The following is a 21,266-nucleotide window of genomic DNA, read 5'->3' on the forward strand; positions in this document are numbered from 1 at the left end:
AGGTTTCCTTTTGGAAGAAATCTTCTCTCTCAGCATGCAAGAATTATGTGTTCCAAAATAGAGGGAGGACAATCGACTCAGTGGTGATGCTTTCATGCCCACGGCAACTGTAACATCATGGTCATGCTAAAACTCCAAACCAGGAGCTACCCAGCAAATACTCTTATTAAGCAGCAGAGATTTTGGAAAATTAAAACCTGTTTTAATGCCACAGAATATTTTAGGGAAAATAAATAATTCTATTTGTAGGAAATAAATAAATAAATTCTAATTTTCAAATTAGTTTCCAGGTCAGGACTTTTCCTTTCACAGTACATTTTCCACAGGCACTAGCCCAGCCACACGTACGAATTTACAGAAATTGCAAATACAGGAGAAAGTTCTGATTCTGGGTTTGTTCATTATCCTAGACTCTATTTATAGTCATTTTATGAATCCTGGGAATTTCCAAGGAACTAGAGTATCCTAACGTGGGAAAGTACTGTCAGGTGAAATTGGTTTCCATTGAGCAACCAAGAGAGATTGCCCAAAGCGTGGGGATGGAAGGAGTTGGGGGGGGGGGGGGCGGTTGCTGGGGTATAAAGAAATTGTTCAGTCCTCCGACAGATAAAGGTGTCTTTGCCAGATCTTTGTAAGGAGAACTTTGAAAATAAATAATAAAGCCAAAGCTATTTATTTTAAAAGCTATATTCTTTCTTAATAAGTCAAATGACTATAATTGTTATTCCAATTAAAGTATAATTGTCCTGTATATGACATAAAAAGTGATTCACGCCTTTTCATGTTTTTTTTTCTTTCTGTTTTACTCTTTATGCTGAATGTTAATCAAAACTACGTCAGATTTTTACGCTCCCATTTTTAAAGCTTTCATTTACCAAGTAAAAAAGATAATTTTATTGTTCTACACAAAATGAAATTGATCCAAGAAATTCATGCAAACTTCCAAAGCACCACATGAATTACATACTCTCTAAATATTTACTTTGCATATACATAAAGATATTAATTTTTGCACAAAGTCTGACAATAAGAAATCCTGTGTAACATGTCGATAGGCAATTTTAATGTCTATTACTGATCTTGATTTTAGAAATTTACAAAAATGAATTAGTTACAAATCAGATGAATTATATCCTAATATTCAGGAACGTAATTCCCTCTTGTGTAATACTTTTCTTTCAACATTTATCTATGGTCTATTTTCAGACTTTATAGAGAAGAAGCTAGAAGTCTTTTATAGGTAAAGTCACACACACTTGAAACAGCTCTTCAGAATTTTAGGTTCACACAAAAACTGCCTTAACTGAAATTTATAGCCTTAGATTGTTTTCGTGACCTCTAAAGAGAATCCAAAACTATTCCAAAACAGACCCTGTGCCTTTGTTGTCAAAGGTTATTTTTAAATATTTGTTCCTTTTATTCTGTAAAGTGTTTCATAACCGTAAACGTGCAAGTTGTTCACGCACGCCTCGCTCACAGGCTCCTTACCGTCAGAGTTCTGTCGTTGACGTCACACGTATGCAGCTCTCTGGTAAATTCAATTACTGTGTGTGTACTATTTTCCATGGCATATTCTAGGTGGTAATCTTGCTGAGTGTCTTTTTTCAACTCTCTGTTTGCATTTGTAAAATAATCCTGTGGAAAAATATGGAAAAGAAAATCAGGATATCCTAAATTCAGAGTGAAAAGAATTTAAGTGTATTTTATAGGACCTTAAAAAACCAATTCTGGGTTTGCTTATTACAAAATCCTGTCTCTATAGACATTTTTGAAGTCCTGGGAATTTTCAAGGGGCTAGAGTATCCCAACTAAGCAATCAGTTCCCTAGGAAGTTGGTCCATATTTGGACTTCTGGCCCTTCAGGAAAATGTGGCGAGAATTTATAACGTTGTAGAGCATCCAAAGAGATGGAAGGAACAGACATTCGAGATCACCGAGGACTTTACCTTCCTCATCAGACAAGCGAGAAGAGAAACTTCCACACTGAAATGGCTTGCCCCAAAGTGAAATAACTGGTTTGTGACAAAGCCAGAACCACCCCAAGGCCAGCACGTTTTCTGCTCTCACACCAGGAGGAGCTTCCTTTCACTGCCCCTAAACCAGGGGAGACCATCTTGAGGGTACAGGTTGTTTCAGTGTGTGCTTTAATGGCATATGCTTATTAAAATGAAATGCAATGGAAAATACGGGATGTAATGAAACTACTTGAATTGCAAGATATTGAAAAACTGGGGAAGTTTTGTTTTTCTGGGTCAGCTATAATTTTTGTACCAAGCTTGTTCAGTGGTTTACAGATCGCTTCTGGGAGGCACACAGATGCAATGACAAGGGCATGGGCTTTGAAATCAAATGATCAGGACCTGATCCCCAGCCCTACCCATAAACAGCCTTGAAGAATGGTTGAAGTCAAATTCTGTGAGCTTTCGTTCTAACATTAGCAAAATGGGGATAATATATACCTATTTTATGGATTTTGAAAGATAAATATGAAATAGTATTTGGGGGAAAAAAACTGCCTACTATGGTTAGTGCCCATTCAATGCTAATTTCTTTCCCTCTTTTGCAATATAGTTTTGTTTTCAAGCGAATTATTTCCCTATGCCTTTTACCAGTAGCGTACTATGTTGAGAGTTATAAAACTCATGGTGTTAATTTTCATCACTTACAGAAGACACAAATTTTGCCTTAATTATGCTGTTTTTCAGTACATAGTTACGTTTTATTTTTTAAAAATCACAAGAGATATTTAGAATATACATGCTGAACATAATTGTAATTATCCTTACGAACATTAAAATTACATTTGAAAAAATGGTTGCTATGCCTGGCAAAGAAAATACAGTATACAAGAAGAAACCTTCAATTGTCTGTAAGCGTCATACTCAAATGGACGGCATTTGGCACTTTTATTCCTGGTACTGTTTTTAAGGTAGCTATCCAGCGTGTGTAAATTTGACCTCCAGGGTACCAGATTTAGATCTTGTTCAAACCCCACACTACTGGCGATGCACACAGCCTAACCTTCCTTCCCTCTGGTGACAGCCACAACTTACTGAGTACACACCATGTACCAGGCCCAGCTCAAGCCTGTGTTACACATATGTTAATACCCATACATGTATTAATTCATTTAATCTTCATATCCAGTCTACTAGATAAAACTACTTTCCTATTTCACAGACAAAGACACTGAAGCGCACAGAGTAGTTAATCATCTTGCCCAGGATCACACAGCTGGCAAGTAGCAAACCAGTATCCAAACCTGACAATCTGACTGGAGTCTGTATCCTTCTTCACTGTTCTACAGCATAGTGGCCGCTTCTGGAAAAGTATGGATTAATTTATATTTTTCTGCCTAAGAAAATATCAACATCAAGGGTTTTTGTTGGGTTTTTTAACATAAAACGTAGCTTTTCCTACTGCTAAAGTTGAGATTTTTCAAAAAACTTATTCTGAGAGCATGTTGTCATTGTGAAAACAATTCCAATGGAATATTCCTATGATCCTGTGATTTTCCCACTTTCGATCATCTAGATTTTCAACGTGTAAATGAACTAACAATGCCTATGGGCAAGGGGGGTTGAGAGGAACCAAGTGTGCTGTTACGCTGAGCTCACATTTCATTATAGGATTCCAGCAATCACGGTTTTTGTAAACGAAACGAATACAACACAAAATGCAATCAGTTCAAAGAGTAGAATAATTATCCTAGTCTCACAAATATGCTTCCAAAACCATTAGTCCCACAAAATACCCCGCTGGCTTGCCAATTTTCCATTTGTTCTATTTCCATTCATCAATACCAATTCCTCCCAGCTTTTCCACCTTCTTCTGGCTTTTCAGATAACTTAGCTACGAGAAAATGGGAGAAACTTTACTCAGGTCTTATTAAAAATCCCATACGATCACCCACCCTGTGAAAACCTCTGAGTGTTCAATATTTAGAAAAGACGGCTGCCAATTATATCAAACTTGTAGAAAAATGCGATCGTCTAAAAGAAGCTGATATCGTCAACCTTATTGAGGGAAAACATGAATGGATTTTATTAAAACTAAAATTGAAATGTGAAATATCCTGATGTCCACTTAGTTCCTTTACAATTTTTCCACATTTTCCCATTTTAGAGCCTATTTTGAGACATTATCTTCAGATTTGATCACATTATACCTTAACTATCCAAAGAGTATTGTTAGTTACATGTTTACTTCAGCTGGGCCCTTATTAATGCTTGGAAATCCAGGTGTTAATCTCTTGCTGTTTTCTCAGGAGACCTCCCAAGACAAATATTGCAAACCTTCTCTGTACAAGAAGTCAACATTTCCCCACCCTCAGCTTCTGATCATACAGCTCACTTTATTAGAGAATTTCAGTTATGATACATGAGAGTTCACATCTTACCTTCTTTCTATCCTAAATAATACCCACTTTACGGAGTCATAAAAAATAATCTAAAAGAAAGCAGAAAAAAAGAAATACAAAACAGCACACAGGACAAGCAGAAAACAAACAGATGTAAATGAAGTGGAAGAGAAATATAACAGATCCTACAGACATTAGAAGATGATGTAAAAAACTTGGATAATTTAGATGAGAAACAAGCAAAGTCCTTGAAAGACACAAACCAGAAAACTTAATCAGGAAGACAGGTACTCCGAATAGCCCTAGAATCTACTCACGAGTAAAAACCTTCCTACGAAGATAATTCTAAGCCACAGTGCCTTCACTTGGAATTTTACCAAACATTTAAAGAAGAGGTAATATCAATTCTTTACAAACTCTCCCAGAAGACAAAAGAGCAGGGAGTACGTCCCAACTCATTTTTTGATGGCAGTATTACCCTGATACCAAAATCAAAAACATTACCAAAAAAACTTACAGATTAATATTGCTCACGGGCTGAGATGCAAATTTTCTTAAAAGTAGCAAACAGAACCCAGAAATTAAAAAAAGATGATATAGGAGTCAGCCCCGTGGTGTAGAGGTTACATTCACATGCACCACCTCGTCAGCCCAGCGTTCGTGGGTTCGGGTCCCAGGCATAGACCTACACACCATTCATCAAGCCATGCTGTGGTGGATCCCGCATACAAAATAGAGGACGATTGGCACAGATGTTAGCTCAGGGACAATCTTCCTGACCGAAAAAAAAAAAAGATGATATATCATGACCACACAGAGTTGGTTCCACACTAGAAAATATATCAATGCAATTTACCAAGTCAAAAATCTGAAAAAGAATAACCATTTGATGATCTCAATAAATGCAGAAAAAACATTTGAAACATTCATTCATTCATGGTAAAGTCTCTCAGTAAACTAGCGATAGAAGGGTATGTCCTTAACCTTAAAAAGGGCATCTATAAAAAACCTGCAGCTAACATCATACTTAATGGTGAAAGACTGAATTCTTTCCCCCAAGTTTGAGAACAAGTGAACCCTGGGAACAAGGCAAGGATGTCAACACTCCCCACTTCCAGAAGGCCCCCCTGCTGACTGTTCACCTCTGGCAGTTTGTCTCTGTTCTTCCCATTCCCTAACTGTAGGCATCAAAGTTCTGTCCTTGACATCATACTCCCCATCTTCATATTTCATCCTTTTGGGAATCTCATCTACTCCAATAGTTTCCAGTCATCACTTTTGTTCAGTATCACATATCCAGAAGTCTGTTGGATAACTTCGCCTGGAAGTCTTATTATCATTTCAAATGCGATACATCCAAACTTGTATTCACCTTTTATCTGTAAGATCAGTTTTCCTGATTTTCTTTCACTACACTCCCATTCTCCCAGACATCCAAATTCAAAACCACAGTCTTCTTTAACTTCTTCCCCTATTCCTCACATCTCCACAGATAACCCTGCTCCAATCAGTCCGTCCTTTGAAACAACAGCCCACCTTTCACTTCTACTTCATGACAACTTCTCCTATCTCAGTTCCGACTCTATCGCCTGCATATTTCTGTCAAGGTCTTCCTTGAAAACCACTCCCAATGTGTCACTACATTTTATTTAACAGTGTATCGTACAAAGTTCTATAATTTAGATTCAAGTTTCTCTAAAATCTAGCCTACCCTGGTTTTCCAGGGTGTCTATCATCAGTCTCATCACGTGACCTCTGCCTCTTGTGAGTTTTTGCTTTTGTTGACATTCTTCCTTTCCATCTCCCCGACTCCCTTCACCCCACTGTGAGCGTCTCCCACTGATTCCAGCCATTGAAATGCCTCTTTCTCTTCCACACTCATGCTTCTGTCTCCTCTGTGAAGCTCTCTTTGATCATTCCAACTGGAAGTGATCATTCCCTCTTTGAACGCTTCCTCTTCTTTCTGCATTCCCATGTAGCGTGCAACATACTCTACACATAGCATGATCTTCTCAACCATGAGGTAATGGCCTAGAAACAAAAACTAATCTTGTTAATCCAGTTGTAAATTTGTACCTTTAATATAGTTGTTTATCTTGCAAGTGGAACAAAAAGAGGGGGATAACAGATTATTTTCCCACTTGCTCTCAATTATATTTACATATGGTTAAGATCCGGTGCTGAATGTGTTTAACCAGATGCTAGAATGAGTTCGGGTCTGCATGAGCTGCCAGGCAGACACATCTGGCACTGAAATCTGTGAACGTTGCTATGACCTTTTAGCCCCTAAATGGACATAAATCTTATGAAACTGACATCAGCATTTAGAAAAAAAGAGTTTATGCATGCAACAGCTCTTTGAAATCTTTTTACACTGAGGGTATTTCCTACCTTTTTTAAAGAAATAAGGGGGAAAAAACAGATCTGAAAGAGAAAGCATGTTTCAGAATGTTTTCTAATGTGAATTTATATCCTCAGTGCCTTAACAGAGTGACTTGCATATTGCAGATGCTTATTAACTATGTGTAATTTTAAAAGGAGCATCCTGCTAAGGATTTAGTATCCTTTTTGCTATATCTAAATAAAGGAATAATTTTGAAAATAAAAGACAAGAATCCAAGAACCAGCATGCGATATTCACATCTTTGTGATATAGGAATAGTTTAACTTGGTGGCAGAAAATGATCCCCAGCAGCACCTTCTGTCTTCCTTCAGCCTGGACTAAGAAAACACATGGACTATATTCAAACACGGTCTTAATGGTGTCAATATTATACAGTCAAAAATGGCATATTGGCAAACATTAAAAGCATAACTAAGTGAGGCGAGATCAGAGAAAAAGACGAAAAAAACATCTGGGTCCCCAATTTCCTATCATTCAACTATTCTTGCTAGGAGGAAGAAGAGAAGGAAGAGAGGGATGGAAGAAGGGAAAGGAGGAGGGAGGGAAAGAAAGCCACTCAAAGAACAATCAATCTTGAAAATCCCTCTCACGTAGACTGGCTAACCAGAAAAAGTAGATTCGGAGAGTTTAAGGGTTTCCTGCCAGTTTGACAAAGGGATACACGTTCCTAAAGTGGCCAATCACATGGACTCGTTATTTTGTTACTAGCATCCTCCAGGAAAAAAACCTGGAGAGTGAAATAGACAGTAAAACATGCACCAATTCAGAGTTTGAATATCAGTAACATCACCTAGGAATTTATATTCACAAAACCAATCTGTATAGTACTTATGAGACATTTAAGGAAATTTCCCAGATCATTTTTACTATGTGATTTTCACCTTTATAATTGGAACCAAAGGGTGCCCCTCATCCCCACTTCCTGTCTCATTTAGCGAATGGAGCCAGATGCAGCTCTACTGTCCATCCCACGATGAAGGCCATTCTTCTGCCATCTTCCTAGGATGCTTGATATTCCAGGACTTTTAATAGTAAAATAGGAACATCAATCAGAGTGCATGTTCAATTGTCATGGGCTGATGTCAGAGCCGTTAAAAAATCTAATTGTATGATGTGTGTATTAATACATTGTATACATTACAAATACAACATAAAATACTGACCAAAAAAGTAGGCTCCAATTAGGTATCATGAAAAATGCACTTTATGAGGGCAAGAGGGTTGAGGGATAATCATGATTCTGGGAGATTTTGTAAAAGTTTAAGAATAAAAACATGCAGATGTTTTAATTATGTAAATATAAAAGCTGATACACAGAAGTCATTCTTTTTCATACTTACTCAGTTTGAATATTCTGTAAAGTGAAATGTGAAGTAACGTCACCCAAGATAAGTGGCTTTAAGTGGACTTGAGTCATATTCGAACTCAGCTATCTGCATAAGATCAGCCTCAACAGGAGATGTCATTGAGGAATTATTTTTTGTTTTATTGTGGATTATTATATTCATCATGCACTTCGCTTGTTTATACTTTTTAAAGTTAAAATACTTCCTGGTATCCTTGGAAATCTGAGGTGATAAGTAGACTTCAGCAATAAAGTTAATCTGCAGTTGTGTCATAAATATATTACTCCTGAAACATGCTCACAGGATATGTTTTCTTTTGAACACTTTAGGCTTTGGAAAAAGCTGTGCAATGTATCTTTGAGGTTTCCCAACGCTGTGTGGCAACAGTCAAATGAGTTGGCATCAGCAGAAGTTGGCATTTGTCATCTAATGTCATAGTGCGGGTACTGACTGACACTTTCAAGCTAAGATAACAAACCTAAAAGGGTCGCTTTGATAATCTACCAGAGTGCTATGACCTCTGGTTTAAAAACATGATTACACAGATATTAAATTGGTTCTTACTCATTGTCACTCTTTTTCTTCTCTCGAATAAAATTTCTCAACAGAAAAGAGCTTTGACTGGTGCTGTGTTAAAGGGAATGAAGTGAAAACTCTTACGGGTGCAATAAAAGATAGGAAGAAATCCCGATTCAGCGTGCAGAACCGAACATAAGCACAGCTGCAGAGCGAACCTTGAGAAAAATGCTACCATCTGTCATCATTTTCCTCAACAGGTGCTTGTAGTTTTTCTTCTTTTTCTAAATCTCAAAAGCCTCATTACTTCAAACATTTCTGTTTGTGATATCAATTTCTATAACAAGTGTTATGGTGGCTTTAATAATATTGAGCACAATAATAAATATTTCTGTTAAAGAGTATCTTTGATCCTAAATGCTCATAAAACTGTATAAACAAACTAAACATAATCTTCAGATCGCAGTATAAGCTTATTTTATGACATTTCTTCACTAATTTTAGAAATTTGAGCAGAATGTCAAAACAGATGGGGCTCACCTTCCAGAGACCACTTCAGATAAAACTGAAACTCTCTTGGTCTAATAAGAAATCAGTTAAATAGCTACCAGAATGCGAAAATATGAACTCAGTTAGCTTGCATTCTGATGAGGGGCCCACCTGAGCAATCTGTTTATTCTTTAAATGCCACCTTCTGAAAATACACATCTCGAATTTTGTCCCACTGCCAATCATCCCATTTCAGTTTTCATGTAGAGGAATTGAATACTTTGTTATAATTATAGAATCATCAGATATAGAGTAAAAAAGTAAAATAAAACATTAATTTTCTATCTAGAGATCTATCTAGATCTAGAGATCTATCTAGAAGTTCTATCTAGAATGTCTGTCTAGCTAGAGATAGAGTCTATCTCTAACAATAAACTTCAGTGGAAAAATACTTTCAGATCTTACCACCCAAACAAGATGTTATTTTACCTTCATCTTATCCCATTGTCTTAATTTTTAAAAATTTTTTAGATGACTTCTGTTGACCGTCCATGAGCAGTTTATGGAAGGAGAAAATTTTGAGATGAAAGCTGGTTCCTTCCTTCCGCCCTTTCTTCCTACTCTCCTTTCCTCCCTACATATTTTATTGGGTGACCACTATTCCTCAGGCCCTGTGTAGGGCCCAGGTAACGTGATTGTACAGGAGAGTAGACAAAGTCCCTACTATAAGGAAACTTATGGTTTAGTTGGGAGAGCAGACAATTTTTTTAAAAATGTAAATAATAATATAACCAAAAATGTTTAGATAATAAGTACTCATAGGAAAATAAAACAGAGATTATAGAGAGGGACTGGGAAGGCTTCAGGTTGAATGATCAGAAAGTCACCACTGAGGCAACGACACCGACTCTGAGAAAGAAACTACAATTAGAAGCCAGTCGCGAAAAGTGTGGAGGAAGTAGATTCCAGAAAGAGAGCAGCTGTTGGAAAGAACCTGAAGGGGGACGGATTCACCCAGTTTGATGAAGCAAATAAAAGCCAGTGTGGCTCAACTATAGTGCCCAGGGCAGGTAGATGAGGTCAACAGGGATCAGATAGCCCAGATGTTGTGACGCCTTATAGGTCAGTGTAGGGAGTTCAAATTTAATACCAAGTTTATATAAAAGTCATTTGACCTTCAAGCAACAAGTGGCATAGTCTAATTGACATGAAAAAATGAGTGTGTGTGTGTGTGTGTCATTGTGGCTACCATGTAGAAAATGAAGAGAAGAAGGAAGAAGAGTGAAGTCAGAAGACAGGCATCATGCAGTGGTCCCAGCGGTCGAGCTTGAGCAGCAGTGGTGAAAGTGAAGGGGCGTGGGCAGGTTTTAGATGAAGTCTGGAGGAAGAGTCCGTTGAACCTGAAGGTGGGTTTTACATGTGGGGTGAAAGAAGGAGAGGAAACGAGGATGACTACTAATTCTTGACTGGAGCTACCAGGAGCTGCCCTTTACTGAGACTGGGAATCTGGGAAAGAAGCAGGTTGGGGGTTAATGAGGTTAAGTCTCAGATGCCTACCTACGCATCAGGTGGGAAGGGCAGGAGGCAGAGAATATGTAGGCTGATCTTAGATCAAAACAGTGCACAAACCAAGTTTCAGAAACTCACCAACTTTACACTCAGCTTTGCTCTTGAAGCTCTCCAAATTCTCCTCTTGGGTATATACCAGTCATAAAACATTCGTTTTCTTTATTATTTTCAGATTTCAAAACTAATAATATATTCATTATACATAATTCAAATATATGAAACACATAGTAGGGAAAGAAATGAAATACTCCTATAACCATTGTAATGGTTCATTGCATACCTATCCACAGAGACAAGAGCGCTTCTTGAGGCACGTTAAAAAACAATATAGACAGTTTCATAATTGTTAATGTCTTCCCTTCTATTAATTTCTTGAATAACCTAAAAGCATGAACATGGAGTGAAGTTATTTTCAGCATTACACTCAAGTTGGAAGACAACCTGAGGGATACCCGACCCTAGCTCCCACCAAAGGATTTCTCTCAAAAGTATTTTTTAAGAGATGGTGACACAGTATTTAACACCTCCAGTGACAAACCTCATGAACCTACAACCTCAGGGGCAACTTATTCAATTTTAATACGTCTGATTGTTAGAAATGCATTTCTTACACTAAGCTATAATCTTCTACCCTTTAGTGTATGTTAATTGGGTCTTTTTCTTCCTTCTGGAGCCTAATAGGTAGCCTCTAACCCATACTTTTCGAGGAAGACCGTCCACTACTTCAAAGATAATGATGGTGTCGTTTCTAATTGTTCTTTCTTCAGGCAAAGCAGCGCCAGCTCTTTCCTAGAACTCAGCTACCCCGATTTCCAGAGAGTTCAACCATTTTTGCAATCCTCCTTCAGAGCGCTCCAGTTCACCCACACATCCTTGAAAAGTGTTATTATTCTAGAAGGTATTTTCTGGTGTGATTAGCCTAGCACAGAGTACTACGTCAGTGTTACTTCCCTCGACGTAAACAGCAGAGTTTATAGTCTAATATTGCATCTGTGGGTTTAGCAAGCACATCTTTCGAGCTTAAAATGAAATCACTATTAGACCTTTTTCACATGAATTCCAATTAAATCCAATCTTACACGTTTTGTACATACACAACTAATTTTTTAACCAAGTGTTTTAACTTTATTTGTATTCTCAGTGAATTTTTAACTTTTAGTTTCCTTTCATTATTTTAATATAATCCCATCTTCTGAGTCTTCATTCTGTAGCCAGTGTATTATCAACATGTTTTGAGTATGCTTAAATTTTTGTGATTGTAACTAATTCAACTTTATTAGTCCATCTTCTGCAGGGACATCATGAGAAACCTTACTATCATTCAGATGGACCATTTATTTAATACCCCCAACTAGAGGTCTAGAAAATCAAATGCAAAAGAAAATGCAGTCTTGTCAGTATAATCTGTGTTTATGGAAACCATGCTCGCCTCCAGTCATTAATGATTGCAAAGTGTTCCCAAATCAATTGCTTAAATTTTGTCCTCGAATTTTCTCAAAAATTGTTATCAATCTCTCCCATCTATACATTTAGCAGCCATCTTTTGCCCAAGTTGAAAAGCTAGGATATTTGTCTCCATGTAATCTTCTGATAATTCTGACATTCCACTAAATGACTGATTCATTATAATAATATCTGGTGTTTATTGAGAACTTTCAGTGTGCCACACACTCTGCTAAGTGCTTTGCACGCCTATTTCATTTAATCCTCACAAAACCCCATGCATTCGATTTCATGGTTCCCTTCTTCCTAAAGGAAACTGTCACTTGGAGAGGTTAAGGAGTGTGTCAAGGGCCACACGACGAACCTGACTATGTAGCAGGCAGTTCTGGGGTTCACACCAGCACCGCCTGCTTTTAACAGCTCAGCAGGTATTTCTTGAGGACCCGCTAAGCACATGGAATTGCCCCTGTACCTCTGGAAGCTGTGGCAGCACTGACACGGTCATCAACTTGGAAACGTCCCGTCCATATCCTAATAAAATACTAATTACCCACCACCCCTGCTTCATTTCCCTTCCGCAACGACAGCTTTAGAGCATTTCACTGCTTGTTAGTAACCTTGGAGAACGGAGGAGGGAGGGGGAGGAGATCTATTTACATAGCTGGAAAGATGCTTGAGAATTTTTCCAAATATAACAGGAGTCCACTTTGTTACCATTAATTCTAACAAAAGATTTTAGAACAGAGAACTTCCCTTGGCTTAAATACAGGCTGAGAATTACCTGGGACCTTCCTCTAATAATGTTCCTTTGATGCCCTTTGACCATATACAACTTATAAAGTTTAGACTCTGCGTGGGCAGCTGTTCCTGCTGCTTAGAAAGACAGCAGCTAGGAGCAAGTGGAGAAGGGTGTGTAGGAATGGTAGAAGGCTGTGAGGAGGACAGAGATTTCTGGTTCAGCATATTTTGAGATACATCACTCCCCATACTTCTTCCATTGCCGCTCTTGTTTCGGCACCTACATTTGAGAAGATACTTAGAATCATTAACAAATTTGTTAAACTCATCTCAGAAGCGTTTCCATTCTAGGAAAACCCACTTTATTTCTGAATTTTACAAAATAACCTTAAATATCCAAGCACATAGAAGCCCTTGCTTCGAACATCAAATGGTCACTGTGAATTGCTGTGTGTTGAATCCTGCTTTGCACCCCCATGCCCTATGCCTGGAATCTCCCAAGCTTGTGTAGGTTGACCACAAAGTCACCTGATTCCTATAAAAGAGCCTGACCACACAAGGTGAGTAGTTCCTGAACTAGTGTGCACATTAGAATTGCCTGGGAAACTTTACAATATATTAATGGCTGTGTCCACCTCCCAGAGGTTGTGGTTTAATTGGTCTGGGGGAGGTAGAGGGGCTTCCTGGACAGTGGAATCTTTGGAAGACCTCTCAAGTGATTCTAACATTCAGAAAGTTTGGGAACTTCTGACAGAGAAAGTACTTTTCCCAGTTCTCAGTTCTCTCTTAGCTCTGCCTGCTCGTTACTGGACTGCAATCTGCCATAGCGTGGATCCATCTTGGCCCTGTCCAAAGGGATCTGGATGTCCAAGGCACCAGGAGGCCTAGGTGCTACATGGTTTCATCAACCACGAGTTTCCATGGATGAGTGGGTTTCAGTGCATGAACTTTGCAGGGGGAAAGAAGGCATCAATTTAGTCGTATCTAAGAAATTGAGATTTCACTTTTAGTTTGAAAATTGCCTGAGAGATGGAAATCTTCCCCAGACACATGTGTTTTTGTTGATCTAGCTTCTCAAAGTTTTTAGCTCTCTAACATTATCGAAGATGAGAAGGAACACAGAGTAGAAGAGAAAAACACTCACACCTATTATTAAGAAAGAAACTTCTACAAAATCACCAAGTCTCTAGATCAAAGTTTGAAAGACTCTAGTTGAGCTTACTAAACATCTGTGTAACAATGCCACAGAAATAGAAAGGAGAGCTCATGTGGTTCAGACACATTTGAAAAAACACTAATTATATTTCCTCCAGGTAGGCAGTTTCCTATATTCAAGGTCTACTCAGTTCTTTGATGCCCAGGCCAGATAATCTTTTTCATGGTATATAATACTTTGAGTTATAAACACTATGGTTAATCTCAAAAGACAACCTTTAAAACTTAGGACACTTGTTTCCCTTCATGTTTTGATTATAAGCATCCTAATCTGAAGCAGCCACACAGGTGCCCCTACCACATCACCCTATTTTAATTCTCTGCACAGCACTTACCATTTTCTGATATTTTCCTTGCTTATTTACTTTTCACCCCCACCAACTACGAGCTCCATGATACCACTGATTTCATCTCACTCAATGCTGTGCCCCCAGCATCTAGAATTGTTCAATAACAGTCAGTAAATATTGGTTGAATGAGTGAATGAACATTCCGACATTCTCCACCCACAGGTGAGCACATTACTGAAACAGTCACATGAAAGTCACAAATGATTCCCACGCTGTGTGACCTCGAGCCTCAAGTTTATACACATACAAAGTGGGAGAAATCAGATATTGACCTCCTAAGGCAAACATGAAAACTACATGAGATAACACACTTTAAGGACTTATAACATATGACATATATTAAGAACTCAATCAATGAAAAATCATATCATAGAAATGCATATCTATGACATTTGTAGTGGAACGAAAGTATTAAAAGAAATACTATGATTTTATTTTATCAATCTGTCTAAAAATGTATTTTATTATACATGTTCTTTCACTATTGAGGAAGAAAACTGGCATATTTTTATGTAAGCTGCTGCTTGCTTGCAGGGAAGAAAGTACACTGAACCGGGATGCAGAGGAAATGAATGTAGCCTGCTGACCTGTCTGGCCTCCAACAAGCCATTTACTAGGCTATCTATCTAAGGCTATCTAAGGCTCAGTTTCTTACCTGTAAAATTGAGGGGGAGAAGGGTAGTTTAGTAAATTTGAGGGGAATCAGCCAAACTCTGAGCTCTGAAGAGCACCAAGTAAATACCAAAAACATCAATATTTAACCAGTAAAAACAGAAGTTGTTTAAAGATTTTCTCATAATTTTTGGCTACATTAGATGAATAAGAAAGACCTCAATAATAAATTAAATTTGCTGTGTACATTAATGTATAGCACTCTGATACATAATCCCAATTTTACATTTAACAAAAATTATTCGCTTGAAGTTATTTTGGCAGAATTCTCTGCTTATGTGCTGTATGCTGTCCTTACCAGCAGCCTTTTTTTTTTTTTTTAATCTACTCTAGAATTTAACAAATTAAAAAGACATGGATTTGGAAGATGCTTCCTGGAGAAATATTTTTCTGTTTAAAAGTTCTATACTAGTTAAAGTTACAATAAACAGCATTGTGAAGCATCAATATGCAGTTTTTTAAAAATATGGATCAAAACATTTCCAAACACATGATGATGTATAATGAATTCATCTCTTTTGCCAGCAACTTTATTTTAATAGGGCTCTATTACAAATGATGAATCAATAAATCACGGTTCACTTTCTTTGCAGTGGACCGTTGCATCTCCTTGCAAGAATCCAGAAATATGTCATTGGTTGCCTGAAGCCTTGAACGTTGCTGGTGACCTCAGGTGCATTGGCTCTTAGGTCTGCCCGGTTCCTCAGGCTGGCATTACGAAATCATCTATTCTCCCAGGGAGAACCACACAGCTGAAGAGCATCAGCATGTGTTCGCACATGACACTGGCGCATGTGTCCGAATTACTAATGCACAAAGCATGAAGCTTCGAGAGGTCCCTTGTCATCTGGAAATTGGGGGGCGGGGGGGACAGGGACACTATAATCTGAAGACTTATAAATATCTCTTAACAAAGCCCCAGCTGAGCTGTGTCAGGGTTGCGCACTCTCTTCATCTTTCCCTTACAGCTTTCAATTTGCTTTCCAAACATTTCTTTGTTGCCGTTGGCTGGGGTGCACTTAAAAGAAGCACATCGTTAACCGCAAAGAATGCTCGCTGTTTTCTGTTGATTTCAAATCGGCTCCAAGCACTTCCTCAGCGAGCCGCCCCGCAGCAATTAGCCTGCTGCAGAAGACTTCTCATCACAGAAAGGCTTCAGTTTTAGAGGCAGCCAACAAGCAAGGCTGTAACAAATGATGACATATGTTTCAGCCTCCATTCACGAGTGATTTATACCCCCAGAGGAAGAGGGACTCAATTTTTGTGCAAATTCTACGGGCACGCCCGACAATGCTGCTCTCTTCTCTAACCCGCACAAACTGGGCATTCATCACCCCGGATTACTTTTCTCAAATAGGGACTCACAGTTGCTAAGTGGCTCCGGTGGGGGTGGGATTGCTCTGTGTCAAAAAGGGGCAAAGTACAAGGAAAGGACACGAATCCATCAGGGAAGTGAGAGCTGAGTTAACTCATTGAGACAAAATGGTGAGGTTTTCAAAAGCCAACGCAAAAGGAGAGACTGCGTCCCACCCCCACCCCTGGCAGTTCTGGGGAAGACAGTGTAGAAACTGACCCCAGCTGCATCCCAGGGGTAATGTTTCCCCAAGTGGAAGCCGCTCCCGAACAATTTATCCCATAGATTACATGGAGGCAGGCTTCACTTCACAACCACATTGCTCTCTTTTCTTTCCTATTTTGATTGTACCTGGTTATACACCATTTGAGGAACTATCTCCAGCTAGGGTCAGAGGGTTACAAAATGGGAAGGGCAAATTTCCATAATGCCTCCTCTCTGGGTACAGTAGTCTGTTGTCTTGAGGCAAGGAAACCAACATCTGATCTTTCCCTCCACACGCCTACAAGCAAATGTCACACTGCCCTCTGGAGGCAGTCTCACTGGGTCTAACCCTGAATTAGTGATGGCATCCATTGGACAGTATGGGTTGGAGAAGTTCAGAACTCTTTTTCGGGGGTGGAGAGGTGGAGGGAGTATGCAATAGGACAGTGGAGAAATTATCAAGTGTTCACTAACTTCTTATGAGTGGGTGGTGTGTGTGTGTGTGTGTGAGAGAGAGAGAGAGAGAACGAGGAAAAGGAAAGAAGGTGGACAAGTAAACATTGGCCCTCAGTCTCAGCAGTGTCAAGAGAGGGTGGATGCATGTAGGCAGGTACTCAAAAGTGGCGAGAGGAAGGCGACTGTGGCTAGTCAGTGAGGGTGGCTGTAGTAGAATGGGTTTTCCAAAGATGGTCACACTAATACACTCCATTCCCCTACGTCCCCTCTTAAATACAGTGAGACTGTGACTACAGCAGAAGACACATACGTGACTCAAAGGCTAACTTATGAAAGGCTACACAGTTTCCACCGGGGCCTCTTGGGATGTTCACTCCTGGGACCCAGTCACTCTGCTGTGGGGAAGCCGAGCAGCTACACGGAGAGGCCACGTTCCCACCACAGCACCGGCTGGGGTCTCAGCCAACGGCCAGCACCAACTGCCAGTCAGACAAGCCAGTGAGCAAGGCTTCAGATGATTCCAGCCACTCACCTCGGAGTTGACACCAAGTGGAGCAGAAAGATCTGTCCCCACCACGCCCTGCTCAAACTACAGATTTGTGCGCCAACTAAGTGTTGTCATTGTGTTAAGCCACTGTGTTTTGGGGTGGTTTGCCACACAACAACAGACAACCAAAACAACAGGCAAGGTCCCCTCTGACACTGGACAGAATATTCTTGGCACAGAAGAAACCTGAAAAGAAATGGACCTGCCTCTCTGACTTTCATGGATTTTCTTAATTTGGCTTGATTCTGTGTGGACCTTTCCTCTTGGTCCCAGATTAAGTCATTCATGAGCTGTATCTCAGCTGAACTTGTCTGTGTATGTGCGCTACATGGCGCTTTGTATAAGCCTGACCTGTGGCCAGTATTTAGTAATCAGAAGATTTTACTTACACACACAAAAAATCTAAATTTCTGTCTTCTCTCAAGAAAAACAAAACAAACAGGATCTGGCAATACTTGATTTACATTCCCACATAACAGTAGTTCACTCACAAAACCTCAGGTTTCCTCAAGGTCCCTCGGTCGCCCCTCAGTTCTCTGTCGAATTACATCCCGCCTGTTTCCCTCAGGCCCCATCGCTCTCTCACATTTGTGACCTGACCTCCACAGGCCTTTGGGTTTGTGACATCTATTTAGCCAACAATGGTCTACCTGGTTGGCTGGGATTCATTCTTATGTAGTTATCCAGGAGTTAACAACCTCCTGAAGAGTTTAAGATAATCAGAAAAATTAAAGTCAGAACTATAAAAGAATAAAATATATCTAAAGGTCAAGTTTTAAAAAATTAAATAAGAAAGTATGAAATGAAATACATGAAAAAAGTCACCAGGGGAGGTGAGTGGGATGTCAACATAGGTTATCATCATCCAGCTTGATACCATCTCCAACCATCAGTGGCTGCTGCACCTACATTGACGCCCCAGAAGCCAAAGTTTTTTGTTTCATTGTTTCTCGTAAAGTTTGTACTCCCTGGGAGTAAAATTACACGAAATCCAAAGTCGACTAATGGAATCACATACACTATGATGAAGAAGATATTTACCTTGATATAGGTGCTGATTATACCCTTATCATACCACGGAATGAAGAATCTCAAATAAATAGTTTCTAGGGAAAAGATTCAATTTCAAGTGTTGGAAAATGGAATCACCCAGCCTGAATGACCCAGATGGATACATTTCTTTGTATTTTTAGTCTTCCATATCTTTAATTTTATTAAAAAGGTTTTTAATGAATTGTCTTTCCACTTAACTAATTAGCATAATTTTACTGTATTTCATGTTCTAAAATGAGTAGGATGTATAAGGAAATGGAATATTAAAGGATCTCAGTCAACTGAAAATGATTGTATTTATACACAAAAATAAGGATTTTATTTCCTTAGGAATATAAATAGAGGGGAGAAAGCCTATGTCTTGCTTATTAAATATACTGGGAAAGTGTCCGTTTCTAAGTTTTATCTCATAGCAATATGTATTCACTTTTTACTTTAAGAAAGGTTCAAAATCAATCTAAAGACCTCTTAATTAATTCTTACGCAATCTCTGTGAAGAACCAGCAGCACTGTGAAGACACTGTAGCTTAACAAAGTGTCTGTTTACAGGGAACCCGTCACTGCATGATGAAACAGGACTCTAGCCCCAGCCTTTCATTTCATATCAAATTGGGTGGGCTTTCTAGAAATGCTACTTTTTGGGAAAAACAATATCAAGTTATCTTTGAAAGTACACCCTGCTTTATGAAATTACCACAGTACAATTTCCCATGTGTGCTTCAAAAAAACATGCAAAGATAGTTAAGGGGCATATTACAATCCCCACCCTAAAAAAACAAAAAGAGTTGGCTCAAATAGGTAGTTAAATAAAGTATTGTTACTTCATATGGCAAGAAAGTTATTCAGCCAGGGAGGCCTGTGTTTGGGGTCAAATTCTTGGTTTACAAATTTAATGTCTGAGATGCTGCAGCAGGAGAAAATTTATACATCAATGACTTCAACAGACTGCAATCCTCGTAAAACTTTATTTTATTGCAGCAGTAGAGTACTTATTTGGGGAGGAAAGGATTAATTTGTGAAAAAATCGACACCAGGGTGGTTTTGAAGTTTTTATTGATGTCATTTCCTTTGTTTCCAGCCAAAGGTAGCATTCAAATTTGATGGCATCTCAGTCAGAACGTTGTGGAAATCAAATTTAGAAGTCAGGAATAAATACTGAGAAATGCATTGTGAAATCCACCTGGTACATTGGTTTTCCCATCATCACAGCGTTAACACAATGCCACAACAGCCAGGAGTTTTCATCCGGATCAAGAGAGGGCTGGTTAGCACAGGGCAGCATTTGGATGAACTTTGATAAGTAACAAAGAGCATGCACGCATTTACTAAGATGTTATGTCATCTGGGAAAAGTGTCCAAATGCTGGTCAAGATCAAACAAACAAGATCAAAGAGAAAACCTAACTACCTTATCATTCAGGTCATCTCACGTCTTTTTTTTTTTTTTTTTTTTTCTTGTTCATAAAGACATCTATGAACAGGCAACATCTCTACCCTGGCTCTTTCAAAGCAACTCAGCAGCTGTCAAATTAACTTTGCTGGCTGCTAAAGTAAGGGGAAAGTTTTGCCCCGTCATAGGGGACTTTGCCTGGGGATTCGGTTTTGCAGGTCTTCAAATGCGGCTTCCTAAGCGGCTCTCGGAACAGCAGAGTTCCTAACCGATTCTTGATTCTTGGGGACCTTTCATTTATCTCTGGGGTGAGATAGCTGACATCAGCCCCGTGCCTCGGGGCTCCAAAATCGCTGTGATTTGGGAAATTCTGAGATCCCCGACCCTAGACAGCAAGAAAGCAAAGTGCTTAGGCTCTCTGGCCCCTCCAACCCTGAGAGAACCGTCCTGTTAGGTCCCCAAAGCCAGGGTCCCTCTGTTTTCCCATCAAGGGACGCAGGCGGATGCGTGGCAGGTGTGTACGTGGAGGTCTATTTATTAATGGGGCGCTGGGGACCGGAAAGTGATCCAAGATGGAAAACTGCCTGCGGTCCCCCGTGCTCCGCTTCCCGGGGGTACACCTCAGAGCTGGCGGCGGCGACTGGGCCCCGGGGTGCAGGAGCGACGGCGGGGGGAGCGCGCGGGGCTGGCGCTGCGGGGTGACAGCGTGTAGCCCGGGCCGAGAACGCGGGGCCCCGGGGCGCTGCAACCGCGCCTCCCCGGGTGCGGCGGGCTCGGGAGGGGCCGCTTACCTGCAGGTAGGGCCGCCCGTGGGCCACCCCGCAGACGACGATGTCGGCCGCGGCCATGGCCCCGGTGGGCGAGAAGCCGAAGCCCACGTAGCCAGCGGTGCGCACCTCGAGGCGGAAAGCGAGCCGGCCGCCCCGCGGGCCCCAGCTCAGCCAGTACCCACCGTCGGGGTCGAGGAGCGTGCGGTGCGGCAGGGGCCGGCCCGAGCCCCCCGCCGCCGCGCCGCCCAGCAGCGCCCCCAGCAGCAGCAGCGGCCCGGCGCGCATCCTCGGGCGCTGCCGCCCGGCACCTGGGCTCCCGCCGACTGGCGCGGGGCGGCCCGAGGAGCAGCGGCGGGAGCCGGGCCCGCCCCTCGGCCTCCGCCCGCCCTCG

The 21,266-nt window shown here is 40.3% G+C and overlaps 1 protein-coding gene across 2 annotated transcripts in view; it reads right to left on the reverse strand.

Moving 5' to 3' along the window:
• MOXD1 (monooxygenase DBH like 1) overlaps positions 1-21,231 on the reverse strand; it is an 84,303-nt gene extending 63,072 nt beyond the window's left edge. Inside the window, exons 1-2 of one of the 2 annotated variants that reach the window (XM_070557175.1) lie at positions 20,897-21,231; positions 1,489-1,635 (exon numbers count right to left, since the gene is read on the reverse strand). In XM_070557175.1, the coding sequence (XP_070413276.1) occupies positions 1,489-1,635; positions 20,897-21,160 (411 nt within the window). In that variant the 5' untranslated portion in view covers positions 21,161-21,231. The remainder of the gene's footprint in view (positions 1-1,488; positions 1,636-20,896) is intronic. The other variant, XM_070557176.1, reaches the window with a different exon arrangement.
• Positions 21,232-21,266: the final 35 nt, after the last annotated feature.

Source organism: Equus przewalskii, chromosome 9 (genome assembly GCF_037783145.1).
Source record: "Equus przewalskii isolate Varuska chromosome 9, EquPr2, whole genome shotgun sequence".
NCBI classification, from domain to species: Eukaryota; Metazoa; Chordata; class Mammalia; order Perissodactyla; family Equidae; genus Equus; species Equus przewalskii.